The sequence below is a fragment of the Crassostrea angulata genome, chromosome 6 (assembly GCF_025612915.1).
Source record: "Crassostrea angulata isolate pt1a10 chromosome 6, ASM2561291v2, whole genome shotgun sequence".
Lineage (NCBI taxonomy): Eukaryota > Metazoa > Mollusca > Bivalvia > Ostreida > Ostreidae > Magallana > Magallana angulata.
This window is the reverse complement of record NC_069116.1, coordinates 8,469,505-8,493,591: the sequence shown is the minus strand read 5'-3', so window position 1 is coordinate 8,493,591 and position 24,087 is coordinate 8,469,505. Positions and strand designations below refer to the sequence as shown.

At 32.7% G+C, this 24,087-nt stretch overlaps 3 protein-coding genes across 3 annotated transcripts; 2 read left to right on the top strand and 1 right to left on the bottom strand.

Annotated features, from left to right (window-relative positions):
- Window positions 1-300: 300 nt before the first annotated feature.
- Window positions 301-4,003, top strand: LOC128189543 (CXXC motif containing zinc binding protein-like). Its single transcript, XM_052861196.1, has 7 exons — window positions 301-342; window positions 557-640; window positions 1,158-1,214; window positions 1,526-1,607; window positions 2,361-2,470; window positions 2,694-2,759; window positions 3,864-4,003. The coding sequence occupies exons 1-7, from the start codon at window positions 337-339 to the stop codon at window positions 3,948-3,950; spliced, it is 492 nt and encodes a 163-aa protein (XP_052717156.1). The 5' UTR covers window positions 301-336; the 3' UTR covers window positions 3,951-4,003.
- A 582-nt stretch (window positions 4,004-4,585) lies between these two features.
- On the bottom strand, window positions 4,586-12,122 carry LOC128189542 (uncharacterized). The gene is made up of 8 exons (XM_052861195.1): window positions 12,070-12,122; window positions 10,437-10,590; window positions 9,808-9,901; window positions 8,849-8,976; window positions 8,332-8,474; window positions 7,781-7,826; window positions 6,998-7,149; window positions 4,586-5,483 (listed from the first exon to the last, which is right to left on the bottom strand). Exons 1-8 carry the CDS (start codon window positions 12,078-12,080, stop codon window positions 5,363-5,365), a joined length of 849 nt encoding a protein of 282 aa, XP_052717155.1. The 5' UTR covers window positions 12,081-12,122; the 3' UTR covers window positions 4,586-5,362.
- A 167-nt stretch (window positions 12,123-12,289) lies between these two features.
- Window positions 12,290-15,493, top strand: LOC128190447 (uncharacterized). The gene is made up of 6 exons (XM_052862502.1): window positions 12,290-12,445; window positions 12,645-12,743; window positions 13,021-13,132; window positions 13,263-13,523; window positions 13,702-13,776; window positions 14,164-15,493. Exons 2-6 carry the CDS (start codon window positions 12,648-12,650, stop codon window positions 14,364-14,366), a joined length of 747 nt encoding a protein of 248 aa, XP_052718462.1. The 5' UTR covers window positions 12,290-12,445; window positions 12,645-12,647; the 3' UTR covers window positions 14,367-15,493.
- Window positions 15,494-24,087: the final 8,594 nt, after the last annotated feature.

The following is a 24,087-nucleotide window of genomic DNA, read 5'->3' as shown; positions in this document are numbered from 1 at the left end:
AAAAAATCTCAGTATAACTCACTTTTAGGTCTATAACATTTATTTGTTATCCATCTGATGAAATAAAAATGGTTAACAAAATATATTCTTAGAAATTTCAGGAATTATGTAGAAACAAAGGATAAACAAATAGCTTTTTAGGTTAAAACTATAATAAACTGTTTTTCAGATACTAGGTAAATACTCTCGATTTGAAAATATCGCAATTGATAGGAAAATATGATCTATTTAAAAACGTATGTTAAAAAAAAATGAGCACTGGGGGAAAAAACCCACGTATGTAGGAATAGTTCTACGTACGATTTAATTTGCGTAGGGGAGCTTTCACTTTGCAGAATGGTGGTGCGTAATTAATTAAAATTGTTTAAAAAATTGACAAAACTGAGTAATCATGATTGTGAATATGTTTTAAATACGTATGTTAAAAAATATTAATAGTGAACTATGCAATAGGTTTCATGTTGACGTAGCAAAAATGAACAGCCTAATTTAAACCCGCGTTTCTATACTTTCACTTTGTTAGCACTGTAACTAACTCTCAGTCTTCTGTATGTAGAAAATAGCTTTGCAAATAAAAGCCGATCTTGAGAACCTGACAAACTTTCGAGCACATGGAGAGGATTTCCGTTGGTACTTGAAGGTATGAATGATTTTATGTGTATCCTTTATATATACATGTACAGTACCTTCCACATTTTGATGTCTTTAAATATAAAATAACGTTATAAAAGTAATTTAGGTGGAAAATACAGATCTATCGTTTGATTAAAGCAATATGAGCTGTATTTTTTAGAATTTTATTATGCTGCAAAAACCTGCTAGAATGATGAGTCTGCATATAACTTAAACTTTTAAGATAACTAATTAAGATTTGATAAAATAAATTTTTGTCAGAGGAAATATTTCTCTGCTAAAGAATATATATAGCAAATCAATTTTTGTACAGGACGACAATAATTCAATTTTGCTCCAAATAAGGCTTCTTAACGGCCTTTTCAACAAAAATATGGGTAACAGAAATTTGAAAACCATGATATTTTTGTCATTTCAGTAGAAAAGAACATTTTAGTAAAAAAACAATTCAACATGAAAAATGCAGCTCATATTGCTTTAAATTGAATTATATCAGATCACTAGTTTTAAAATTTTTTTTTCAGTTAAAGTGCTCTAATTGCAATGAGGAGACACCAGAATTTGTATATCTATCATTGGATGTAAGTATGCTTAAATGTATAAAATTAGACTCATGATTTTATTTATGTAGAGAGCATCTTAAACATCTTCACAAATGAACAGATAGATTTTTGTATTGGATAAAACTAAAAAAAAGCAAATACCTAATTCACCTTATCACTAGCGCGATTAATTGGTTAATTCTAACAATGTATAACTTGATAAAAAAAATATTACCGGTATCCAAGTTTAAATAGATAAATGAGCAGTTTTAAAATGATATGAGAGAATATATTTTAAAACAAATACAATAGTTGTATAACTGTCAGGGATATGATAATTTCATTTGCAGGAGAACACTCCGGTAAAAGGGGGAAGAGGACACGCAAGTTTAGTAATGAAGTGTAAGCTGTGCAGCAGAGAAAACCATATAGGTAAGTGTCTACAACTTCATGTTTTACTTTATCATGATTATAGTGGCTTTTGAGATATATTTCCCTTGGGCTTTTTCCTGTATCAAAGTTTGCCATGTTGAGTTAACAATAACATAAGCGGGCTCTGACAACTTAAATGTTTTCAGTTTAATGGTTCTGTGGCATCCTCCATCCACAAAAAAAAAAATAAATTTTATTTTACAATGATATCTATATAAAAATGAATTACCGTAAAAAAAAATTAATATATTAAATTTTATATATTTAATATAACATTATTCTTCACTTATATACATGTATTGTGGTCATAGGCCAGTTACTCAAAGGTCACTGGTTCATCATGGTCACATGATGTTGTGTACTTGGACAAAGCACTTTGCATTGTCTCAGTCTACACAGCTGAAATTGGGTACTGGCTACGCTGGGAGTTGGCCTGCAATGGACAGGTGTCCCATTCAGGGGGAGTTAAAGACTCCCATCCTCTTAGCATGACAGAAACTGGGAATACGAACTGGCCTTATCTGCCCTAATGGCATGGAGAAGGATTTAACTTTAATTTCACTTATATCATTAAAATTAAAGTAAATCTTGCTAAAAATTTTGTTGATGTATTAAGTGCAACCATTGTGAAGGCAGTATTTTATTATTTTTATACTTGTATGAATATGACATATTGTAACTGAGTATATCATGAATTTAACAATAACATATATGTATATGTATGTACATATTTTATAATCCATATACTTACAGATATATTAAGAGATTCAATCAAGCCATACTGTGACAAGGATGTAGGAAAGTTTGCTACAATAGTTGCATTTGACTGTAGAGGAATAGAACCAGTTGACTTCTCCCCAAGAGTAAGTCTAAGTGTATAGCAGGCAATATTGAAATTACAACTATACAGTTCTATATAGGCAATATTGAAGTTACAAGTATACATTTCTATACATTGTGATACACATCATATTTCCTTTTTTTTGTTATGTCATTTGAAGTATCAGTGAACAAGCAAGATTTTGTTATTTCTAGTATGATGTACTGATAAAAGTAATTAAGATGTTTATACAAATTCTATTTTAGGCAGGGTTTGTTGCTGAAGGAGTGGAATCTGGGACACCATTTAATGAAATTGCCTTCAATGAAGGGGTAGGTTTTCTATGAATTACACTTACACCCTGTACTAGTGTTAAGTTTTATGTAGTGTTTACATCAAGATAGCAACATTGATGGATAAATCTGACATCAGTTTCACCATGAGTAACATTTACATGAGGCAATTAATGACTAGGGACCCACTCTGCAGGCTACCTATAGTGATTAGTTTGTCCATCCTATCAGTCCATCTGAGAGCACTTGTCCAGAGCATATCATTGCTCCTTTTGGTCCAATCTCCCAATCTGGCTCATACTTCACCCACAGAGTGCCTTTGGTCAAAGAGTGTGCAGTGAGCTTAAATAAAGTTTCTAGGTTAAGGGTCAAGGTCATATCAGACCATGCAAAAAACTGTTTTTCACATCATATATACTGTCCCCTTAGCTTTATGTGGCTCATAATTCACATATACTAAGTATTTGTGTAAAGGGTGTGCAGTGACTTTGAACCTTCAAGGTCAAATGAGCAGGTTAGAGCAGATCTCTTTAAAGTCCATTTTAGACCATAATTTATTTCCCACTTGCTTCATCTTGCTCAGATTGAACCAAAAGAATGCCTTCAGGTAAGGGTTAATGAGCTTGAATTTAAGTTCTATGCCAACTGGAAAATTCTAAGTCATAGGTAAAGGTCAAAGCAAAATCCTCTGAAATGCCTTTCCTCCTGTTGTCCATTATTTATGCTGGACCGTTTGAGATGGTCACTATCTCAATGTCAGATATCTAGTAATTGTTTACATTTCATTCATTGTTTAAGACCTCTTTACCATGATATTTGTATATCATGTTTGGTACATGTACATGACATGTGTACAATTTGTCAACTTTTTCTCCATGCAGGTTTTTCACATTTATGTTGATTACATTACATGTTCATACACTGGGTTTTGTCTGTGGTTTGTAACTGTTTTGTGTGGATTACATATACAAGTATATTTGAAGACATGCTCTGTATGTGTCTCTGCATGATTGTCACAGTTTTATCTTGATTACATCCACATGTGCATATGAATTGCAAAAAAAACTTTTTGGAATAACAGTTGGTTTATAGTATATACACTGATTTTGTTCTCGATCTGTTACTGTTTCCGTATTTTTACAGGATTCAGACTGGGTGGATTACGATGAACCAGCAAGTCAGTCTGTGGGAGTGTATAACATAGAACACAAGTTTGTTGTGGTCAAATAGGACATGAAGTCTATCTTTTAATTGTGTGCATAATAAATGAATGTCACAAATCTCACTGTCTTGTTTTGATTTTTTCTGAATAATAATATTATCCACCAGTGAAATGCAGCAGCAAAATATGATTATATTTATTAATGATTAAAACTTTGGTTTTGATTTGGTCAGGGTTATGATAAAGTAAATTATTTAAAAATGCATAATAAACAAAAATTGTTAGAATACTTTTATTAATTATCACAATAATGTTTTGTTCAAATAAATGCCAGGGTTGGATCAATCCACACTTGCAAAAAAAAGGACATTTATTTTGTTTCTTTATGGGGTTAACCCAAATGTAAAAGGGGGAGAGGCTACCCAACACTGGGCATGTTGAAATAATATTGTTTTCTTTCTACTGAAAGTATGGGATGCGCAAGATGAAAATTACTTTTAAGCCAAAATGCAGTCAGTGACCCCTCTTTGAGAGTTCATGGTTTATCATCTGAAACAGATGAAGGCAGTATCACAACTTTTTAGAAGTACATGTTCCTGTATTTGTTATACATCTACTACAGTCAATGTATTCCCTGTTTCCTTTTAGATAACATTACATTTCATTCTGCTAAGTTTAGTAATTAAGGAATTGAACCAAAGTAATGTGTTTATAAAGGTGTATTTTCAAGTATTTAACTATTAAAGTAATAGAAGTTCCTCAAGCTGACATGACCAGCAAGTCACAAGAAACAAAAAAGAATATTATAACATAAAATAGATGTACAAATAAAAAATTGTGTATAAACTATTGGTACATGACATTGTACATCTTGATAATTAAGATTATGGGTATAACAAACAATGAATACTTTTTGATGAAGTTAAGTCAATTAAGGTGATAGCTGCTTTGTGAGTCACTATCAGTTTTGGAAATAAAGAAATACACTTGTATGGGTATATATTTGTTCATATCATTAAATGTACAGGATCAAATACCACGTTAAATATGGGAATAGTATAAAAATACATATAAAAGAGTTGATGAATGGATAGAAGTTTACTGTTTCTTGAAAATCACAAAAATCTGACAACAAGGAATGAAATTCAGTAGATTAATGATTTATCTGATTGGTAGGGAATTAATTTGTTCATAAAATAATCATAATACCTATACAACCAAAATCAAGAAGTTGCTTTTGCAGTAATGACTTAATTATCTTCATTTGTAAGATCATGTATATATATCACAGTCCATTGAGTTTGTATACTATCACAGAGGTGAACAATAAATGGATATACAATTGTATATGTGTATGCGTATTACAGTACATGTATGTATACTCCTCACAGTAAAATGGATTCTGGCCTGATTTTTTCCTGTTAATTTGAGGCTAAAGCTGTCGGTCTTTGATGTGATGTTTATTTACAAAGACCTGCGCCTACATGACAACACACTGCGACGATTCCGGATTCAGTCCCTCCTCAGACTGGAACTCCAGGTCAGACTGGAGCTTGGGAATCCCATCCAGTACCTTCAACTGAGTCAAAATCTGGAACACCCTGTACAAATATCAGAAAACACATTCAAGGTGCATGTAATTCAAACTACTTAAATAAAAATTAGACCATCAATGAAAAAGAGACCAACAGGCCTTTACAGTAAATCTCATCTATATGCATTTAAGTTTCATTCTAGAGTGTTAACTGTTAACCCCCCCCTAAAAAAATTCTTCCCATAGGCTATTACAATATACTAACTTTAATGTACAGCTTCATTCATTCTCTTTTTCTAAATATGTACTGGCAATCTCATCTATATGCATTTAAGTTTCATTCTAGAGTGTTAACTGTTAACCCCCCCCCTAAAAAAATTCTTCCCATAGGCTATTACAATATACTAACTTTAATGTACAGCTTCATTCATTCTCTTTTTCTAAATATGTACTGGCACTGTACCAGTTATCGGCTATAATTTTACGTTTTCTTTTCGTGTTTCCTTATTTCTTGATATATTGGAATAAAACTTTTCATACTTTAAATTGTGAACTCCTTATTTATCCATCGGTTAGATTATATCATCATTTAGAACCCAAAACATATTGTTTCTGTGCTTTTTAGCAAGCCCAGAATTTGCCTAGGTTTTATGATTTACTGTACCAGTTATCGGCTTCGTGATAATAACATAGTCTGCAAAGTGTTTATTGAATCATGTCCCTTGCGGGGTCAGCCTATAGGTCGTAGGGGTTATTAAACATAAATTAAACTCATAAAATTATTTCTTTATCATCATACGGTAATACACACAATCGTACGCTTATCAATGCATAATTATACAATCAGGTGTTCAACTGCGCCATGAATCTCTCGGAATTTAGTGAGTTCCTTTTGTTTATAAATGTTATATGTATTGATATTATATGTCAAATCAAAGAAGGGATATGATTACGTATCACAAAGAGGTCATTTTCTATTTTTAACTTATTACGTCACTTCCCCCACAGCTGAAAGTGCAAAGATGTAAATCAGCCGTAATCAATGATCGTTAAAGCTCATGTTTAAAACATATTGAAGAAAGTTTTAAAGCAAACTTATTTTTCTTTATTAAAAACAGACGACTAAATTAAAAAATCTCGGATATTCGCGTGCTATAGTCCCGAACCCTCAGTTTAGCCGATAACTGGTCTTAGCCGATAACTGGTACAGTACCAGTACTCATTTCTTTCATCAAAATTAATGAGCAGAATAAAATAACAAGTTTTTTTTTTATCACTTTTACATAGCAAATAACTGGATATGCAGAAATTATATTCTTTTTTATTTTTTACAAGAACGTTCTTAAATTGCAAAAAATGACTCGCACAAATTAAATACGCTACACATTTTTCCAATTTTCACAAATTTTGTGACACGTTGAAAAAAACGGGATATACTATACAGTAAATTGTTCACTGAAAAATGACAGCATTATGAATAATAAATTGAATTATTGGTTGAAAAAACTGTTTTCGAACAGCTAGCTATACATGTAGTGCTTTATGAGTGCCACTTCATCTTGCATGTCTCTCTATACATACTTTGGTCTGTAGTTAATCTGGAAGGTTACTGGATTCCCATTCAGGCTGAGTTCTTCAATGGTTGAGGACCGAAGCTTAGATAGACCATTGAATGAGTCAATATCATTGTCCTCTAGTGCCAGATAACGGATCTTTGGAATGGAGGGGAGGTTCTACAACGTCAAAGAATCAATGCAAGGTAAGCTAATATAAATACCAGGTACACTGTATATATATGGAGGGGAGGCTTATACAATGTCATAGAATGAGATGAGCTTAAAGCTCACCACGACTCAGGAATAGTCACCATCAGCCATGGTTTCCTTACAGCTGATTGCACACCTAATTCTTGTGGCTGACGTGTAGGATTTGTCTTAGATTTTTTGCATTTATTCTTTTCTTCATGTGCAATATCTGCTTAATACTTTGACTTGCAATATATATTTGATGTTACTTTTCTGCTGGCTTGAAAGAAACTCAAAAAATTTGATGATTTCATCGTAACCAAGTAACATGGCAATGTAAGATGAACGTTTACACATGTGGGACTTGCACTGAACTATTAAAAAGTCTCTGGATTGCAAAAGGGTTGTAGAGATAGCGGCAATGCAAGATAAATATGGTGGACAATGCCTTTTAGGAATTGGGTTCAGATTTAATTTAGGTACATGTACATGTGCATATACTATAAACTAGACAGCATATATTATGTATTTACAGTACATGTATTAAACCAAAAAAAAAAAAGATTGTTTGCAATAATTTTTACAGCAACATTTTATAGACCAGCAATTATTGCATTACCTTGAAGGAGTACAAGAAATTGTTGTTCAGGTTGAGTACTTCACATCTGAAAGATGAGGATCAAGCAGATTTTGATCAGATTTATATATATATGTATATAGATATGATTTGCAAACTTTTTACTTGATATTCTATGTATGGAAAAGCCTCTTTATTTTGTACCAGTAAGAGACTTGCTCTAGAAACACAAGAAATCTAGCATGTTCTGTATTAGGTGGAAAATGGTTTCCAAAGGGCTTTATTCGATCATTTATAATTATTTAGTATTAATTGAACTTAATAATTAGATGAAGTTAGTTGCTTTCCACCTAAAATGAATTAAACCGTTAAAATATATTCATTTGGTAGTTAATAAACCTCAAAATGTAATATATGGTTACAGTAACACAATCATTTTTTCAACACTATTTTGGGAAGTCAGTTTTCCATTTGCACATTGGTCCAGTATTGTATTCTAATTAAGATACAATATTAAGAGAAATATTAAGAGAGAGAGAGAGAGAGAGAGAGAGAGAGAGAGAGAGAGAGAGAGAGAGAGAGAGAGGTCTGACCTTGGAAATGAGTATGAGCTGAGGTCTTGTAACTCATTGTGTGTCAGATGGAGGTGTTCCACTACGCGCAGTCTGCCCAGGATGTTGTAGAAAGTTGATCTTTGGTATTTATTACTCAACTCCTGGTAACAAAAGCTTGCTGACTAGAAAAAAATGAATTCAATTTTATTCTCACTCTCATTATGATAAATCTCTAAGATCAAGAAACTCTCTTCATTAAAAAATAAAATAAAATCCAGTTTCCTTCCTGATTAACTACAGATCAAAGTACATGTATTAGGGTAAGAGGGTTTACTTTTTATTTATTGCATGATGCAAATTATTTTTATTACAAACTCTTATCATTAGTTCAAAGAATAATGGGATTCAAGTCTTTTTTACATTACAAGGTGTTATTGTATTAAATTAATACAGTTATTAGTCAAGATGAAAATAAATGTTTTCTATGCAGTTGCTGTTTAAATTATACCACAGGACTGTTTTAAACCAGATGACAGAAGTCTGCTGTACACAGTACCTTGGCATTCTCCCAGTTCTCTATTTTTTGTTGGTAGTTGGTCTTTGCTGACCCTTTCATGGAATGGTGAATTATCTTATTTTCCTCATCTTTCATTTTATAAAATGCTTTGTCTTTTTCTGGAGGACCTGATTTTTAAAGAAGACTTAAGTCACTGCAACATAGTAAGCCAATTTTTGCTAAAGGACTATATATGGTTTGGGCCTAAAATGGCCCCTTTAAATGAACATCATCATTTTTCTGTTATTCTTTGTATTCTTGGTACAGGTATACATTTGAAATTTTTTCATAACTTTCATTTTGATTTAACTGCCCACAGTTTAAAAATATGACATCATGAAGTTTATCTTTTCCCGCCATTTTCGCATATTTAGCATAAAACGGCTTGTTTTGAAGCAGTTTTTCTTTCAGAAAACATTGAGCGATTGCTTGAACAACCAAAATATTTTTACCAAAGATGTATCTATCCAGGACTTATAAGTGACAAAAAGTTCGTTCTTGTTCAAAGCGTCGCTCTATATTTCCCATTCGAAAAAAGATTAGAAAAATGTCAAATTTTGACTGATTTTGATTGAATTATAAAAATAGCGTCACTTCTGACGTCATATACTGCCAGTGAGTGCAAATAAATCAAATAAATCGGCCAAACATATAATTTATATCAACTCCTCTCAAAAATAACACAACAATTTAATGTACCTGAAACACTTTTAAAAATTGCGAATTATGGGGGCCAAATTTGACTAATATCATATATAGTTCTTTATCGCAATGTACAAATTGCTAGTTCTTTTTAAAAAATTATAAAAATGCAATCAAATTTGAAAAGAAAATTCTTGTCTTGGAATCATTTATAAAATCGTATTTCACAAATATTCACAAAAGAAAAAAAAATATTAAGGCAAAAGCATAAATGTAAGGCTCTTATTATATCCACAGTATAAATTATTAAACCTGACCTTCTCTAACTCTTGGTGCCTTTAGCTGTGTTCCTGTTAGACATGCATTTCTGAGATCATGCCACACTGAATATTGGAATCGGTGAGAGGGAAGCTGTCAAATGAAAAAAACCCAACCCAGTTTTACATACCGGTATTATATATGGCATGATTAATCAATAAAAAAAGTCCATATCTTAAAAGTGCATGGAAAATAAAATATTATCATCAAATTTTGAGATAACATTTAACAATAAAATATTTTGAATACTTTTAATTCTTGCACTATCTGACACCAAGGCTTTAAAATTTAAAAGTGATAAATATATATATTATAACAGTAACTTGATCCGGCAATGAGATGTGATCCAACTCTTTGGATCAAGTTACTGTTATAATGATAAATTTATTAAATTACCTTGTCCATTTAAAAGTTTTAATTACAAAACTATATTTCTAAAAACAGCTACATGATGTTTACTTAACAAAGCTATTTTGATGCGAACTCTTTTAAAACGCGCTAAAATGTACACTTTTATTTAATTTATTTAATCTGGGAAAACTGGATCACACTGTAAAATTAACAGTATCAAAAAAGGAAAATTGATGAGTACATATAAAATAAAGATTTTTTTTGGTCATGATTATACCTCTGTGTGACTATTCACACCCTCTCCAGATTCTCGCAAGTGTTTGTAAGCTGACACAATGGTAAGGGGAACTGCAGAGGCACCATGGGAATGATAAGTGTCCCGTGTTTGGTCGGTGTCATGGCTATGTGTACTCTCTGTCTGTAGTGAATCTCTGGTGGAATATTAAACAAATGTTAACAGAGGCTGAAGGCAATGTATAGTCTGCAGGTTCCTGACTCATGTTCAATTCATGGGTGCATGAGAGACAGATTGGTACATACATAATGTAGTTTAAAACAAATTCATTAATTCAAATCCATCAAATGTGAAGAAAGTGGATTTCTAAACAAAGTACCCCTTGTCATGTTTATATGCATATGATATATACATATAATAATTTAACTTTAAATTAACAACATTTAAACTGTTTTGAAAGCTATGTGCAAGGTCACGAAGGTGCTTATGTTTCTTTTTGGGATGTGCAAAAATACATGAATAAAAAGTTAGCTAAACACAATTACTTATAAAGTAAAGGGGGTTTTTCAGGAAAAAAAAAGGATGACAGGCAGGGATTTTTCTGCTATTTCTATGCAGTATACATTATACTCTGTCCCAAGATATCCTGGATTCACATTTGGCTTAATTGCTTGATATTTATAAATACCTCAGGGTTCAAACGATGTTCATTCAAAAGTATGAAAAATAGCCAAGATTTCTCAGTCGAAACGCCCCTGTTAGCTTATCAGGTTTCAATACAATGCTAAAAAATGTGATGTCTACAGAGATTTTGTATTGCAGCAAGCCCGGATGATAACATTGAAAAATTGCGCGATGTATTCCGAGTGCATTCCGAATGGAGAAAAGATGTAAACATTCCCCATTATAAATCTCCGTAAGGAATCTGTTTTCGTTCCTGTGAATTTTTCTGAGTGAAAGATGATTAATGTGTCAATGAAATTATCTTTGAAAATATATATATCCCTTTCAACTATTTTTATTAAAAATCGCCCAAATGTGCTGCATAAATATCTTGGGACAGACTATAAAATTATCTTTTTTAAATTCTAAATTGCAGAATATACATGCATGTAAAGTGTTATCTTTTGAAATTAAAAAAAATAATTTAGTGAGACTCTAAAAGTGAGGGAGGCATCTCCAAAAATGCCTGGATTTTACGCATGTAGAATTTCATGAATTCAGTGGCAAGTAATAAAGCTCCTTAAAAATCTAGCGAATGTACCCTAGGAATACTATAAAACGATGCCTTAGGACTTGCTCTGTAAAATGCAAAGAACTTAAAATGGCCTATTTATTCGCAGAAACTTAATTGTCCTATTTATTTGCTTTCTGCCTTTAGGGGCAGCCTAAAATGCATTGGTGTTCTGCGTTCAGATGTATGTTTTCCGCATTTTTAGGTGCCAAATGAATTCTATCATTAAGTTACATAACGTTACACATAATTCTTAAATATTTACAAAATGCATCATTTTATCTTAAACTTGTATTGATAAACAGAAGTATATAATTTGTCTTCCAAAATATTTCATAAGGATCAGTTTTACTTGTCACTTATCTGAAAACGTCGACATAAAATTACATATAAAACTATGTTTTGCAATTAACTGTCCTAACAAGAGCTTATCGAGATTACCTGTCCGCCATGTCTATTTACATAACGACGAGAAACCCACAGATGCAACTTTATCAATTCCGAGATGCTAACCGAAAGTTAAACTTTAATTTTTTTAAAAATCTCGACAAAAGAAATTACATATTATATGATTTCAAAGCAATAATCAATCAATGAAATAAAAGAATTAAATGTACATAATTCTGCGGGATGGTTTTTATTTTTATTCGGAATTATATGGGCATACGTTTTTGCTGTTAGAATATTTATAAACGTCAAGAGGATTGTGGAAAGTCCTTAGCCTTTGGAAACAAGAAATTTTTTTTTTGGTGTTCAGACTTCCACAGGAGATGAAGAGTATTAAAACATTCGTATAATGTTGAAATATTTGTTTTGTGTAAGTCTTTGGGACTGAAAATCCAAGAAATGGCTATTTTAGAGGTGAAAGTGAAAGTACACAAATTTTTCCTGTTTGTTTATTTTATCATATTAGTTAACAATTAAATACACAAGATCGTGATGGTCAGTATATGATTTATTATTATTTTATAATGACAATTTTACAATATATTTTTTTGCTTATTTACTATTTTCAGTAAATGAAAACTGTTACAAGTGAATGTTTGATGATGTCAAAGCGAAGCAAAACCACTCGGGTGGACGCAGGAAGAAGCGTTGCTGAGGCAATGAAACAGGTAAAAGTCATTCTACTGTGTCAAAATTCTTAAGAAACGGGACAGAAAGCATTTTTATACTTACTGTTGAAATTTTGGTGTAATACATGTACAATATATGTATTATATATACAATGTAATAGCCTGTAGATATTGGGTTAATTTGAACTGATGAGAGCATATCAACCTAGGACTTAATCATTCCATGTTCAATATCTCACCATTTTTGGGTAGAAATTTTTGCTCAGCCAAGCAGAATCTCTGCTGAATTTAATTAATAATGTTCTGTTTGATATAGGTGGAAAGAGCCATGAGACATGTGAAGATTGCTACTGGTGGAATTGAGAACTTTGATTTTGGAGATGGTGCAATGGGTTCCACTTCTGAAGACAGTCGAGACAGCTCAAAGGGTAGGCTACATAAACATCTCTCATCATTAGGTATAATTTGCAACATGAGCAATTACAAATATATATGACTAAAGCATTTCTCATTCTGTAAATCAGTTACACAAATTTTTATGTGAATGATTTTGAACAGGCACAGAGGCAAGAATAAATAAAGATGGGTCAATCAAAGTAGAGAAAGGCTTCCTTGGAAAGAAAACTTCTATCCACATACATAGTTCCAAAAATGTTCAGATTGGAGACAATAATGTGATGGTGATAAATCAAACATCCAAGCCACGAAAAGGAAGGCAGAGAGATGACTCAAGTTCAGATTCTGATGATTCTGAGGATGATATAGTCAAACCAACAAAGGCAGCTCCACAAATCTCCGACATCTGTCAGACAATACTAAGTAATGAGTGAATCTTTTTAATTATATTTTGGAACTTTTTATTGAAGAGTTTTTTCTTACAATTCAAATGCTTAAAAAATCTCATACTAGTATTTTACATTCCAATTTAAATCAGTAGTGGCATGTGACCTTCCTTTACTGGACTAACTATGTTAAAGGTTATATGGTGTATTTTCAGCTTCCAGCAGACTGGTGAATGACCAGGATGTACGGAGAGCCACCACTCTGATAGGAAAGTCCTGGAGGAGAGTAGGTAATGAAAGCTCATATTTAACAAAATCGGCTGCAGAAGAGATACAGAGCTTGTTTAAATCGAATGACAACTCCAAGCAGATTCATAGGGCTTTTTGAATTTATTTTGCATGCCTAATGAAACAATCAGTTAAAAAATGCTTGATGGTCAACCATTGATTCAAACAATTATCTTTGAATTTACCAAGTTGATTTAAATAATCACAGAGAACATCAAGGCATCACTTACATTTTGTTACACTACATGTCTTGAATTTATTCTAATTCATACACTTTTGAAATTCAGCAAGCTCTTACTAAAGGTACAAATATTTTATAAAATAACATCGGCTTTCAAGCCACTCTAAGTAGCCAATTTTTCAAATAGAATTATTTTCATCACACACAGGTCGAGAACTCAGGCTTAGAGAAGCAGACATGGAGCAGATTTATGCACAGCATTTCCGGGAGGAAGGCATTCAAGGGGTGGCCCATCATATGTTTACCAAATGGAGACAGTCAAGTGATAAACAAGCAACGATAGGAGTTCTGACCTCAGCCCTTGTAAAGGTCACACCTGCTGTAGACATTCAAGTGAACTTTGAACCATGATTAATTCCGTTTTCATGCAGTGATATTTTTAAACTATAAAAGACTATCATTAGTTAAAGGGGCATGGTCACGATTTTGGTCAAAAATCATTTTTCAGATTTTTATGTTTGCAATGTTTCATCACGGCATTTTAAATAGGCAACCAAAATTTGAGTATCATTCGTTGAGTTTTAAGCGATTTACAGAGCTTACAATTCTTTGCTTTGTAAACAAAACTTTTGTTTACATTTTGAATGTTAAACTTAAAATTCCAGTTGTAGACCTAAAATGAATGTGTTAAGCATTAAAAACTGTTTATTAATGCTTAAAAGGAATAAGAAGATAGACAAATCTGCTTTAAAAAGAATTTTACTGGCCCGAACCTTGTTTACATGAGAAAGAGTTGTAAGCCTTGTATCTTGCACATAACTCTACAACTGACTCTCAAACCTCACTTGATCATTAGAAATACATTCCTAAAGCATTGTGAATAATAAAAATATTAAAATTAAATTTGACCAAAATCGTGACCATGCCCCTTTAATTGGGAGCATCTATTTTATTGAAAATGCCTGATTGACAAGTGTTTCCCCACACTGGTAGAAATGGGACTTAGATAATAAAAGTAAATATATGGGAAGCACCTTGCTGTGTTAATGCCAGTTACTTCATTAAAAGAATCACGTTTTTACAAAAATATTATCAAACCTTTTTCTTCAGAATCATCAACTTCACATTCAGGTTGCCATTGGCAAGAGATTTGTGAGAAAGCCCTCTGAAATGCAGACATTATGTTTTATGACAATTCTTTGTTTTTTCATTAACTCTATGAAACATGTTGAAGTAACACAGATGGAACTTAATTTGAATAAAAGCCATCAGTAAGTTATTTGGGAGGGGGTTTATTGTTGAATCACAGATGATAACATTTATATATAAAAAAGAAAGAATTTAGCAAATACTAGTACATTTGTAAGTGAAAACAAATGTAAAAGATTATTAAAATGGTTGATTAACTTTCAATGTAAATAATGTTGTGTAAATATTGAATGTATGTATGTATCACTACCCTGGCTCTCCAAATAAAGGAAAGTCATTTGGGCTGTCTCCCTTTTCTTTGCCAATTAAATGATTTTGATTTGAATAAATGCATTTATTATTTAATCATAGGAAGTTGAATGTTTGAATATTTTAAAGGATTACCCGGCATATTTTGTCATACTGGTAGTGATGTTTGCAATTTTCTAATACTATCATAAATTTAAATGCTGTCAACCACAATGGGGTTTTTTATGACTATTAATTAATATCAGTATTTCCTATTTAAAAGATATTAATGTTCTAGTTTTCAAGAAAGAAAAAATACTGACAATTTTATAAACTCAGTAGTAAAGGATTGAAACTTGCCCTTTTTTCTGTGTACTAGTCTACTAAGTTATACGGTAGTTAAGAGGTGTGGATGGTCGTAATTTTTAGGCCATTTTTACCTCCTTTAAATGAAAACTCTTTGTAATGATACAGGAAAAGGTTCGAAATTTTTAAGCTAAAATATTTGGATTTTTTCTTTACTAAATGATAGTTTGTGACCAAAAATATCATGTCTATAAATGTAATTATATCTGATGGTTAAATCTGTTTAAATCACACAGCCTCCTTAAATAAGGTTATATTAAGGTCAAGATCTAGTAAATGAAAGGTGCCTACAGGTTTATGAAATTCAAGTTATAAATTCTTTTAATGATGCTTCATGACAATATCTTTGTTTCATAGGGTGTAACAGGGCTTAAATTTTTGGTAAATACAAGAAAAATCATGTTTTAAACAACAATTTTCAATGAAATACGAAGGATAAAAGTAACAAATCTCGGAGTTTTGTCCATTTTTGACAAATGAAATATCTAGAATACGTACAGTTTCTCCAAAAACGGCATTAAACAAGCTCTTGAACTCCTCTATAAAATGATGTCAAATTGAATGTAGGCACCGGGATTACTTTTCCCGTGATTAAATATAGAATGTCAAAATGTTTTTTTATTTTTTACATAATTCCTTTAAAGGGTAAAATACGGGAAAAGATTCATCAAATCAATTATGACGTCATAATGGTTCTAGCACCAAAAAGACAATCTGGAATCATTTACTAGATCTTATTCTTAATGTTATTTTGCTAGCCCTGTTTTTGTGAGTTCTGAAGCCTACTCTGTTGCATGTTGCACTGTTACATGCAGTTGTTGAATTAGGATACAAGAGTATGGGCAGCGGAAAGGGCAAAAAATACATTTTTACAAAATCAACGATAAACTAAATTCAGCAATCTAAAATAATATTATCAATGACCATAAATGCAAAACCAACAGTCTTCTTTGCAAAATAAATGTACATAAAAATCAACCAAAGGTATTTAAATACAAATCAAACACAAAAAGTAAAACCAACAGACATAAATGTAAAACGAACATACATCAACATGAAACAAGCGGACGCACAAATAAACGCCAGATGGCGTTTTTTGGGAAGCAATATACGTCATCGATTATTGGAATCCGGGATGGTTTGCACCTATTCTGTTTCGCCCTGAGATGTTTCCCACGTCAATGTTTCGCACCTGCCTCGGAGCAAAACATCTGACTGTAATATAATGTAATGTAATGGAGTGTTGATGTAATTAGAAATGTACATGCATAGATCTATTTTGGGGACCATTTAATTACATAAATTACCGGTATCTGCTTGAACTTTACATTACCCAACTGCATCCACTATTTAACTACGATTTTTACCAGTTTTATTCTTATAGCAAAGGTGGGGTTAAATATTATTTCCATTCCCATTTATTTATTATGATTTATTTAAAATTATAAATAATATTTTAATGACCTGTTTATACTCGTACATTTGTTCCAAATTTCATATTCGGATGAAAACATATGTATAATCAATTATTGTACAGTCTTATATAAAAAAAAAAAAAGTCATTTATTTGTTACCCATAAACATGATGATATACAAATATCTGAAAAAAACATTTTTAAAATGCTACAAGACATATGTACATTGTGAATTAAAATCAAGTGCATGTATCAGAATACTTCAAGCTTATCGACACATAGGCTTCGGAACCAGGGGGGGGGAGGCTTTTTGCAAAGTTAGACCTAACCATTAGGTACATAGCAGAATAGACGGTTCAGCCCCCCCCCCCCCACTTTTTCTCGCAGGAAATATAATTGTTCCTTAATGTACCTTGAACGATTGAGAAGTTGGAGTCTTAGGCATACTAGCCCACCCCCACCCCCCACCACGGATTAAGATTTTCATGATTTGGGGGAAAATAATTTTTAATGTAGGTTAGATTTTTTCTTTTGGAAGTATAGGTTTACTCCCCCCACCCTTACCCCCCCCCCCCTCCCCCACGGATTAGGATTTTTATGATTTTGGGAATTAGTTTTTTCTCTCTCAATATTTCTGAGGATCAGTCCCCCCCCCCCCCCCCCCCCCACTTTCAATTTGCTTCCGACGCCAGTGCGACATGAATACTGCCATGCCTTAAATTTTCTTCAAACTACTTGTACAGACAATGCATAAGACTGTAGGAAAATAAATCAAACTTCGTTATAGAAAACATTGTATGCATTAATTAATGCATATTTGGTGATAACAATTTAAACAAAATGTTTATTTTATGACTTTCCGTTTCCGTCAGGCTATGGCACATCTATATAGATATTTATAGCAAACCAAATTTTCACGCCTCTATTCACGTACAATTTGTCAGTCATTTGTTGCATTTCGTATCACTTTAATTTTACTGGGTGGAAGTAATGCAAAATTTACAACTTGACATCTTTGTAAATTTTGTATTTACTGCCATCCGGTAAATAAACAATTTATAGAATAAAAAAAAGTCGGATAGAAATAAAAATTTTAACGAGTTTGACTTTTTCCATAAGAATAAGACTGGCAATAGGCGTAGTTTAAAAAATGGATACAGGGGAGGGGGGGGGGGGGTGGGTAATGTAAAGTTCAAGCTGATAATTTATGTAATTAAATGATCCCCAAAACAATCTAGAGCTATGCTAACAATATAATATTTTACATTTGTAATTAACATTCCCAAATTTTTCATCATAAAAATACAGGTAATTCTCAAGTGAATGACAGGCTATAAATGTTATAACAACACAGTTCACACCTCTTGTTCTGGACCATAAAAAACGACATGGCTTAATAAAATTAGTAAATAAAAATCCTAATCAAGCAAGAACGCTCTCTTAATTGGCGGTGCATGCATAAAGACAAGCACTGTTTCAATAGGTTTTAAAAAAAAACCCATATTTCAATTCTTGTATAGGTAATAATTAATTTCAGAGGAATGATAATACGAGAAAAATATCTAAATACAGTGAGATGTTTCGCTCCGAGGCAGGTGCGAAACATCTCAGGGCGAAACAGAATAGGTGCAAACCATCCCGGATTCCAATAATCGATGACGTATATTGCTTCCCAAAAAACGCCACCTGGCGTTTATTTGTGCGTCCGCTTGTTTCATGTTGATGTATGTTCGTTTTACATTTATGTCTGTTGGTTTTACTTTTTGTGTTTGATTTGTATTTAAATACCTTTGGTTGATTTTTATGTACATTTATTTTGCAAAGAAGACTGTTGGTTTTGCATTTATGGTCATTGATAATATTATTTTAGATTGTTGAATTTAGTTTATCGTTGATTTTGTAAAAATGTATTTTTTGCCCTTTCCGCTGCCCATACAAGAGGACACACAAAATTTTTTAACTATCCTCCCACCAAGTATTTGATAGTTTATTTCCAATCCAATTACAGCGACGACATTGTGGGTCCCAAAAGGGGGGGGGGGGTCTTCGGTGGTGGGTTTTGGTTTATTTAGAGTGATGCCGACTGGAAATAATTCCTCGCCATTGTGTGTTTGTTTGATGTATGTTACAGTGTCAGTCAGTAGAGACCATTGGATGGATTATCATTATTATTACTAATTAATGTAGATCTGTTGATTGTGATCGTGCCTGAGAGTGAGTAGTGTCATGTTGTAATTTTGAATTTACTGGGTGGGTGTAAATACAAAATTTACAACATGACAACTGTCATAGGATAGGTACCTTCACCATACGATATTGATTCAAACGCCCGACCCAAAATGCGTACTTTATAAGTACACTATGTAAACATATTATGAAAACTTAGCTATTGATTTGCAGGTCATTGGTTTGAAACAATATGGGGCTTCAGCATTTTATAATTCTTTTTAAAATACATTCAACGGGAAAATATTGTACAGTAAAAAAATTTTTTTTTTGGGGGGGGGGGGGGGGGGGGGAGGAGGGGCGGTTATCTCCTGAAGCAACTGTGGTTACGTTCACTAACATTGATTTTTTAAGGTTGCATCAGATGTAAATTCCTGTACAACATCACAAAATCAAAGCGCGTAATAGACTTAAGATATATTACAATGTTTCTGGTAATTGGTTGAATGGACTCAAGTCTAATAATTCCTTTGTCAAATCTATAGATGGAATTCTCTTGCGCATCGTTGATGTGACGTCATATATATATGTCATGTTGTAAATTTTGAATTTACTGGGTGGATATTGTAAATTTTGTATTTACAACCTTAAGCATGATAAGTAGCTGAACATTCACCATAACTGTTTTGACGATTTGTCATTGACTGTGATATCCGATGGGAAATGCACTTGTCTAATTGATTGGTTTCAAATAACTCTTTTAAAAAAGTGTTGATAATCCTGTTAGATATTTTTCAGCTAATTTAAAGTGGTACGCGACATTTTGAAATATCAATGTGGATGAGAATATATCATATTTTAATAATAGTTATCTGATTAAAATTTTCAAATTGTAGATTTACAAATCCGAATATGATTCTTTAATTGTACCGCTACGTTATCAAATATCACAATTCTGAAAGGAAAAGTATATAACTGTATTAAATAAATTTATTAAATAATAAATATTTCGTAAGAAAGTGCTTAAAATAATTATGAAGGTGTTTCTTACCTCCTTAATTGCAGTGGAATAAGTTAGAAATGTGTTATATTGTTCACGATTTACTCTTGATAGAATTTATTGTTGATTATTGTCCTATCAGATTGTAATCAGTTGACAAATTGGTGTATAATAGCAAGGAATACACCTTAAATTCCCAATTCTAACCATTCTTTAATGTGTCCGTCACATCGGCAGGAATCCACGGCCACTAACCGAAATTGGCCGCAGGTCTCCGATAATTTCTTCTCCAATATTGTTGCCATCCCAATACATGTATCGACAATGTTAACTTTATATTATCATAACTGTTATCTATCATTTTGATTTAAACAATGCTACGTTGTATAAATTAATGTACTTTGTATGATAAAATGGTCAGAACCGTAAAAATGTAAAGCCATATAAAGTTTTAGAGTACATGTAGAACCATTTTAACAAAAGCTTGGACTTTCAGTAGGGCGCAGCTCTCTATTTCTTGTGTCAAAACAAGTTAAAAATGACGCGGTTTCAAGCGAAATATACACCGATTGCGTAGTCAGACAAATCTTGTTGATTTCATAGAGCCACGGCTGAGTGGCCAGCAATGAAATAGACAGGCCTACGTCACATTACTGTTTGACACAACTTTCCAGTCCAAGTCCAAGCTCTTGTTAAAATGGTTCTATTTGTAGCGGCTCCCTTGCAAATCTTGTACTTAGATTTTTCTGCAAAAGGCCAGTGGTAACATTCATCAATGATTACATTTTTTTTAATTTCTGTCTACTTGAACCAGCTTCTCCCTGTCTTGTATTTTTTTGTGTAGGTTATTTACAAAAGCTTTACCCAATTCAGTCAATGATACATCACCTGAATTTCGCACAAGAAGAGTAAAATTGAATTTATTTTGCATGAGTTCCACATGAAATTCAAACATAAATTCACGTGGAATTTCCTCGCAAATTTCTCACATAAATTTCATGTGAAGTCTTCACCGAATTATTAGGTATTTGACAATTTGTGTGAAAAATTTCATACAATGTTGGTGTTCTTTAGCTTGAAAACTTTGAGATAATTGCAGACATGTGTAGAATAATTTGCCATAATCATGTTTTATGCGGGTATGTTAATCAATACTTACAAAAAACCCCACGACTAAGCAGAATATGTAACCTTGTGACAATTGCCTAAGAATACACCGACATGCCGTGCATTGTGCTGCAATGGTTGAAGAGATCTTCCGTGTCTTCTTGTACGTCAAACAGACCTCCGTCGGTGTCTGCTGTTGTTCCGATGCTGACGAAAGTTGAGAGGAAAATGGAGACAACCGCAGCGTCCTGGATAGGTCCTTCCGGAAACTTCGAGGACACGGGACTGATTGCCACTGCAGAGAAACCTCTTCCAATCCACAGAGATGAATTACGTGATGTACAAAGTGCAACCATTTACTACAATGCAGCAGCACGGTATCTCTAGGGAGGGAAACAATTGACTCTATAGTTTCTAATTAAATTGGTTGATATTTTATTTTCATAACAGTTCGCTTTCAGAATCGGAACGACAAACTCTGAATAATTTAGCAGAATCTGGATATCAGCTTTTATTTTATTGCTGACTAAGATCGGGTAGCGTACAATTTTCACATTAATGATACGCCGACATGCCGGATTGTTCAGACAGTGAAGTTTTTAGAATCCAATATTACGTTTTATTAGGTGACATGGAGATTTATTGTTGGATGATTATTCGGTAGACGCATTTTCATTGAATGGTTGGCTTCAATTGCTGCACAGAGACTCCTCATCCCACGTGTACATCTTTCTTCGATATAATATCTCCATGTCATGTAAAAATAATTATTTTTAAAGTTTATATAACATAAGTTAGCGAATGTTGTGCCGTTTCTGTAACGTTGCATGTATAATTCATACCTAGTCTATGTCATATCTTAATCGAATAAAACACACGTATGCTCGTCTGTCAACGTTTGTGAGAAATCAAAATCCACTTTACACAAGCATGATTTCATTGCAAATGAAGTTTTCTGTGGGCTTTTAGTAAAGAAATGTGTCAATCAAACAAAAAATAACATCGTCTTTACCCATCATGGATATATTTTTTACATAGTTGTATGTATTTAAGAAATAAACAATGTTATTAAGTGAACTTGGCGTTATGAATAGCAATTGTTCTGCTGGCATATTCCATGATGCGCCTAAGAATTTGACTCATCTTTGCTGGCGCAACTAAGCCAAAATATGTTGGAGCAACCTTCGTTGATTTGAGCCATTGATCTGAATACAGGGTGTTGCACGTCCTTCGGATCTGTATCATGGGGGACAGTGATACTTGTCAACTCCATAAACTCTGTTAGAAATTTCAGCAGCATTCCGATTGCTGCAAATTCTCTAGAGTACGACATCATTTAATGACACACACTGAAAGTGATGACTGTATGGATTGATTCCTACCAATGGTGCAGCCCATAATCTAATTAACAATCGCTGTTCACCATCACCTTTTCCAAGACCAACACTGTAATTTGGAGCATTATCCTTTTGCTACTATCAGTCCTCGCCCAAGGCAATATTTTACAGGCCATATACTCACCCAAACCTCACACGGAACGCCGAGCGTTGTACTAACTACGGCCTCAAGTTTGCCAACATACTAAAAGCAAAGCTTGAAAACTTTCGGAAGTGTTAGCGCATCATTGCATTGTATGCGAACATTCTCTGCATACAATAATCAATTGTCATAAAACAATTCTTATATAATTTCTGCAAGTATGAAGCATTCAGGTTGTTTATCTTGTCAACTTTGCCAAAACAACAAAAATATCTTACCATTATCAATGCTTCACTATAACTAGAACTAAGAGGGAACAACAATAGCTGCTGTTTTAAATGAGGAGACTCTTACAAAATCGATTTCTATGTCAAGGACCACATAAATCTATCTGCTTTTAATACAATATAACTCTCATGGGTAATTTTTTTCTAAACTCGAGGACATAAAAATAAGTAATAACTTTATCAATATCATTTATTGAGAGAAATCGTCATTGCCATAATTTCATCAACTACTTTTTACTCTAGAGTTGATTTTTATATAATGCACTTATCAAATCACAATGAGATTTGTTATGCAAGATAAGATGCCGATGTCCCACATTACAGAATAGTACAGTGAATTTCGAATGATCGCAAACGACGTCCTACAAACCTTCAAGTACAATGAAGCCTAAATCCAATCGTCTAAGACTACGAATAAAGAATTTTACATGATGGTACTGACTTTTAATTATCATAGTGTTTTATAACCTGCGTAGAACTATTCAAACACCATAACCGCCAATCTTCTGATGAATACGATCACGAACCATTGATGCATATCATATATAAAACGGATCGGCTCCAACCTTGGTTTACGTGAGCCAAAATTGGTTCATTTATCTAGGGGTCAATCATTCTGTTTTTACGTAACTTTATGTACTTTATTTACATGTTCCATTTAATATAGACATGAATACAAAAACAAGTTTGTCAGTTCCTGATTTCTGAAATTAAAGAGTGCAGTTGTAATAAAGAAGTATATATATATATATATATATATATATATATATATATATATATATATATATATATATATATATATATATATATATATATATATATATATATATATATGTGTGTGTGTGTGTGTGTGTGTGTGTGTGTGTGTGTGTGTG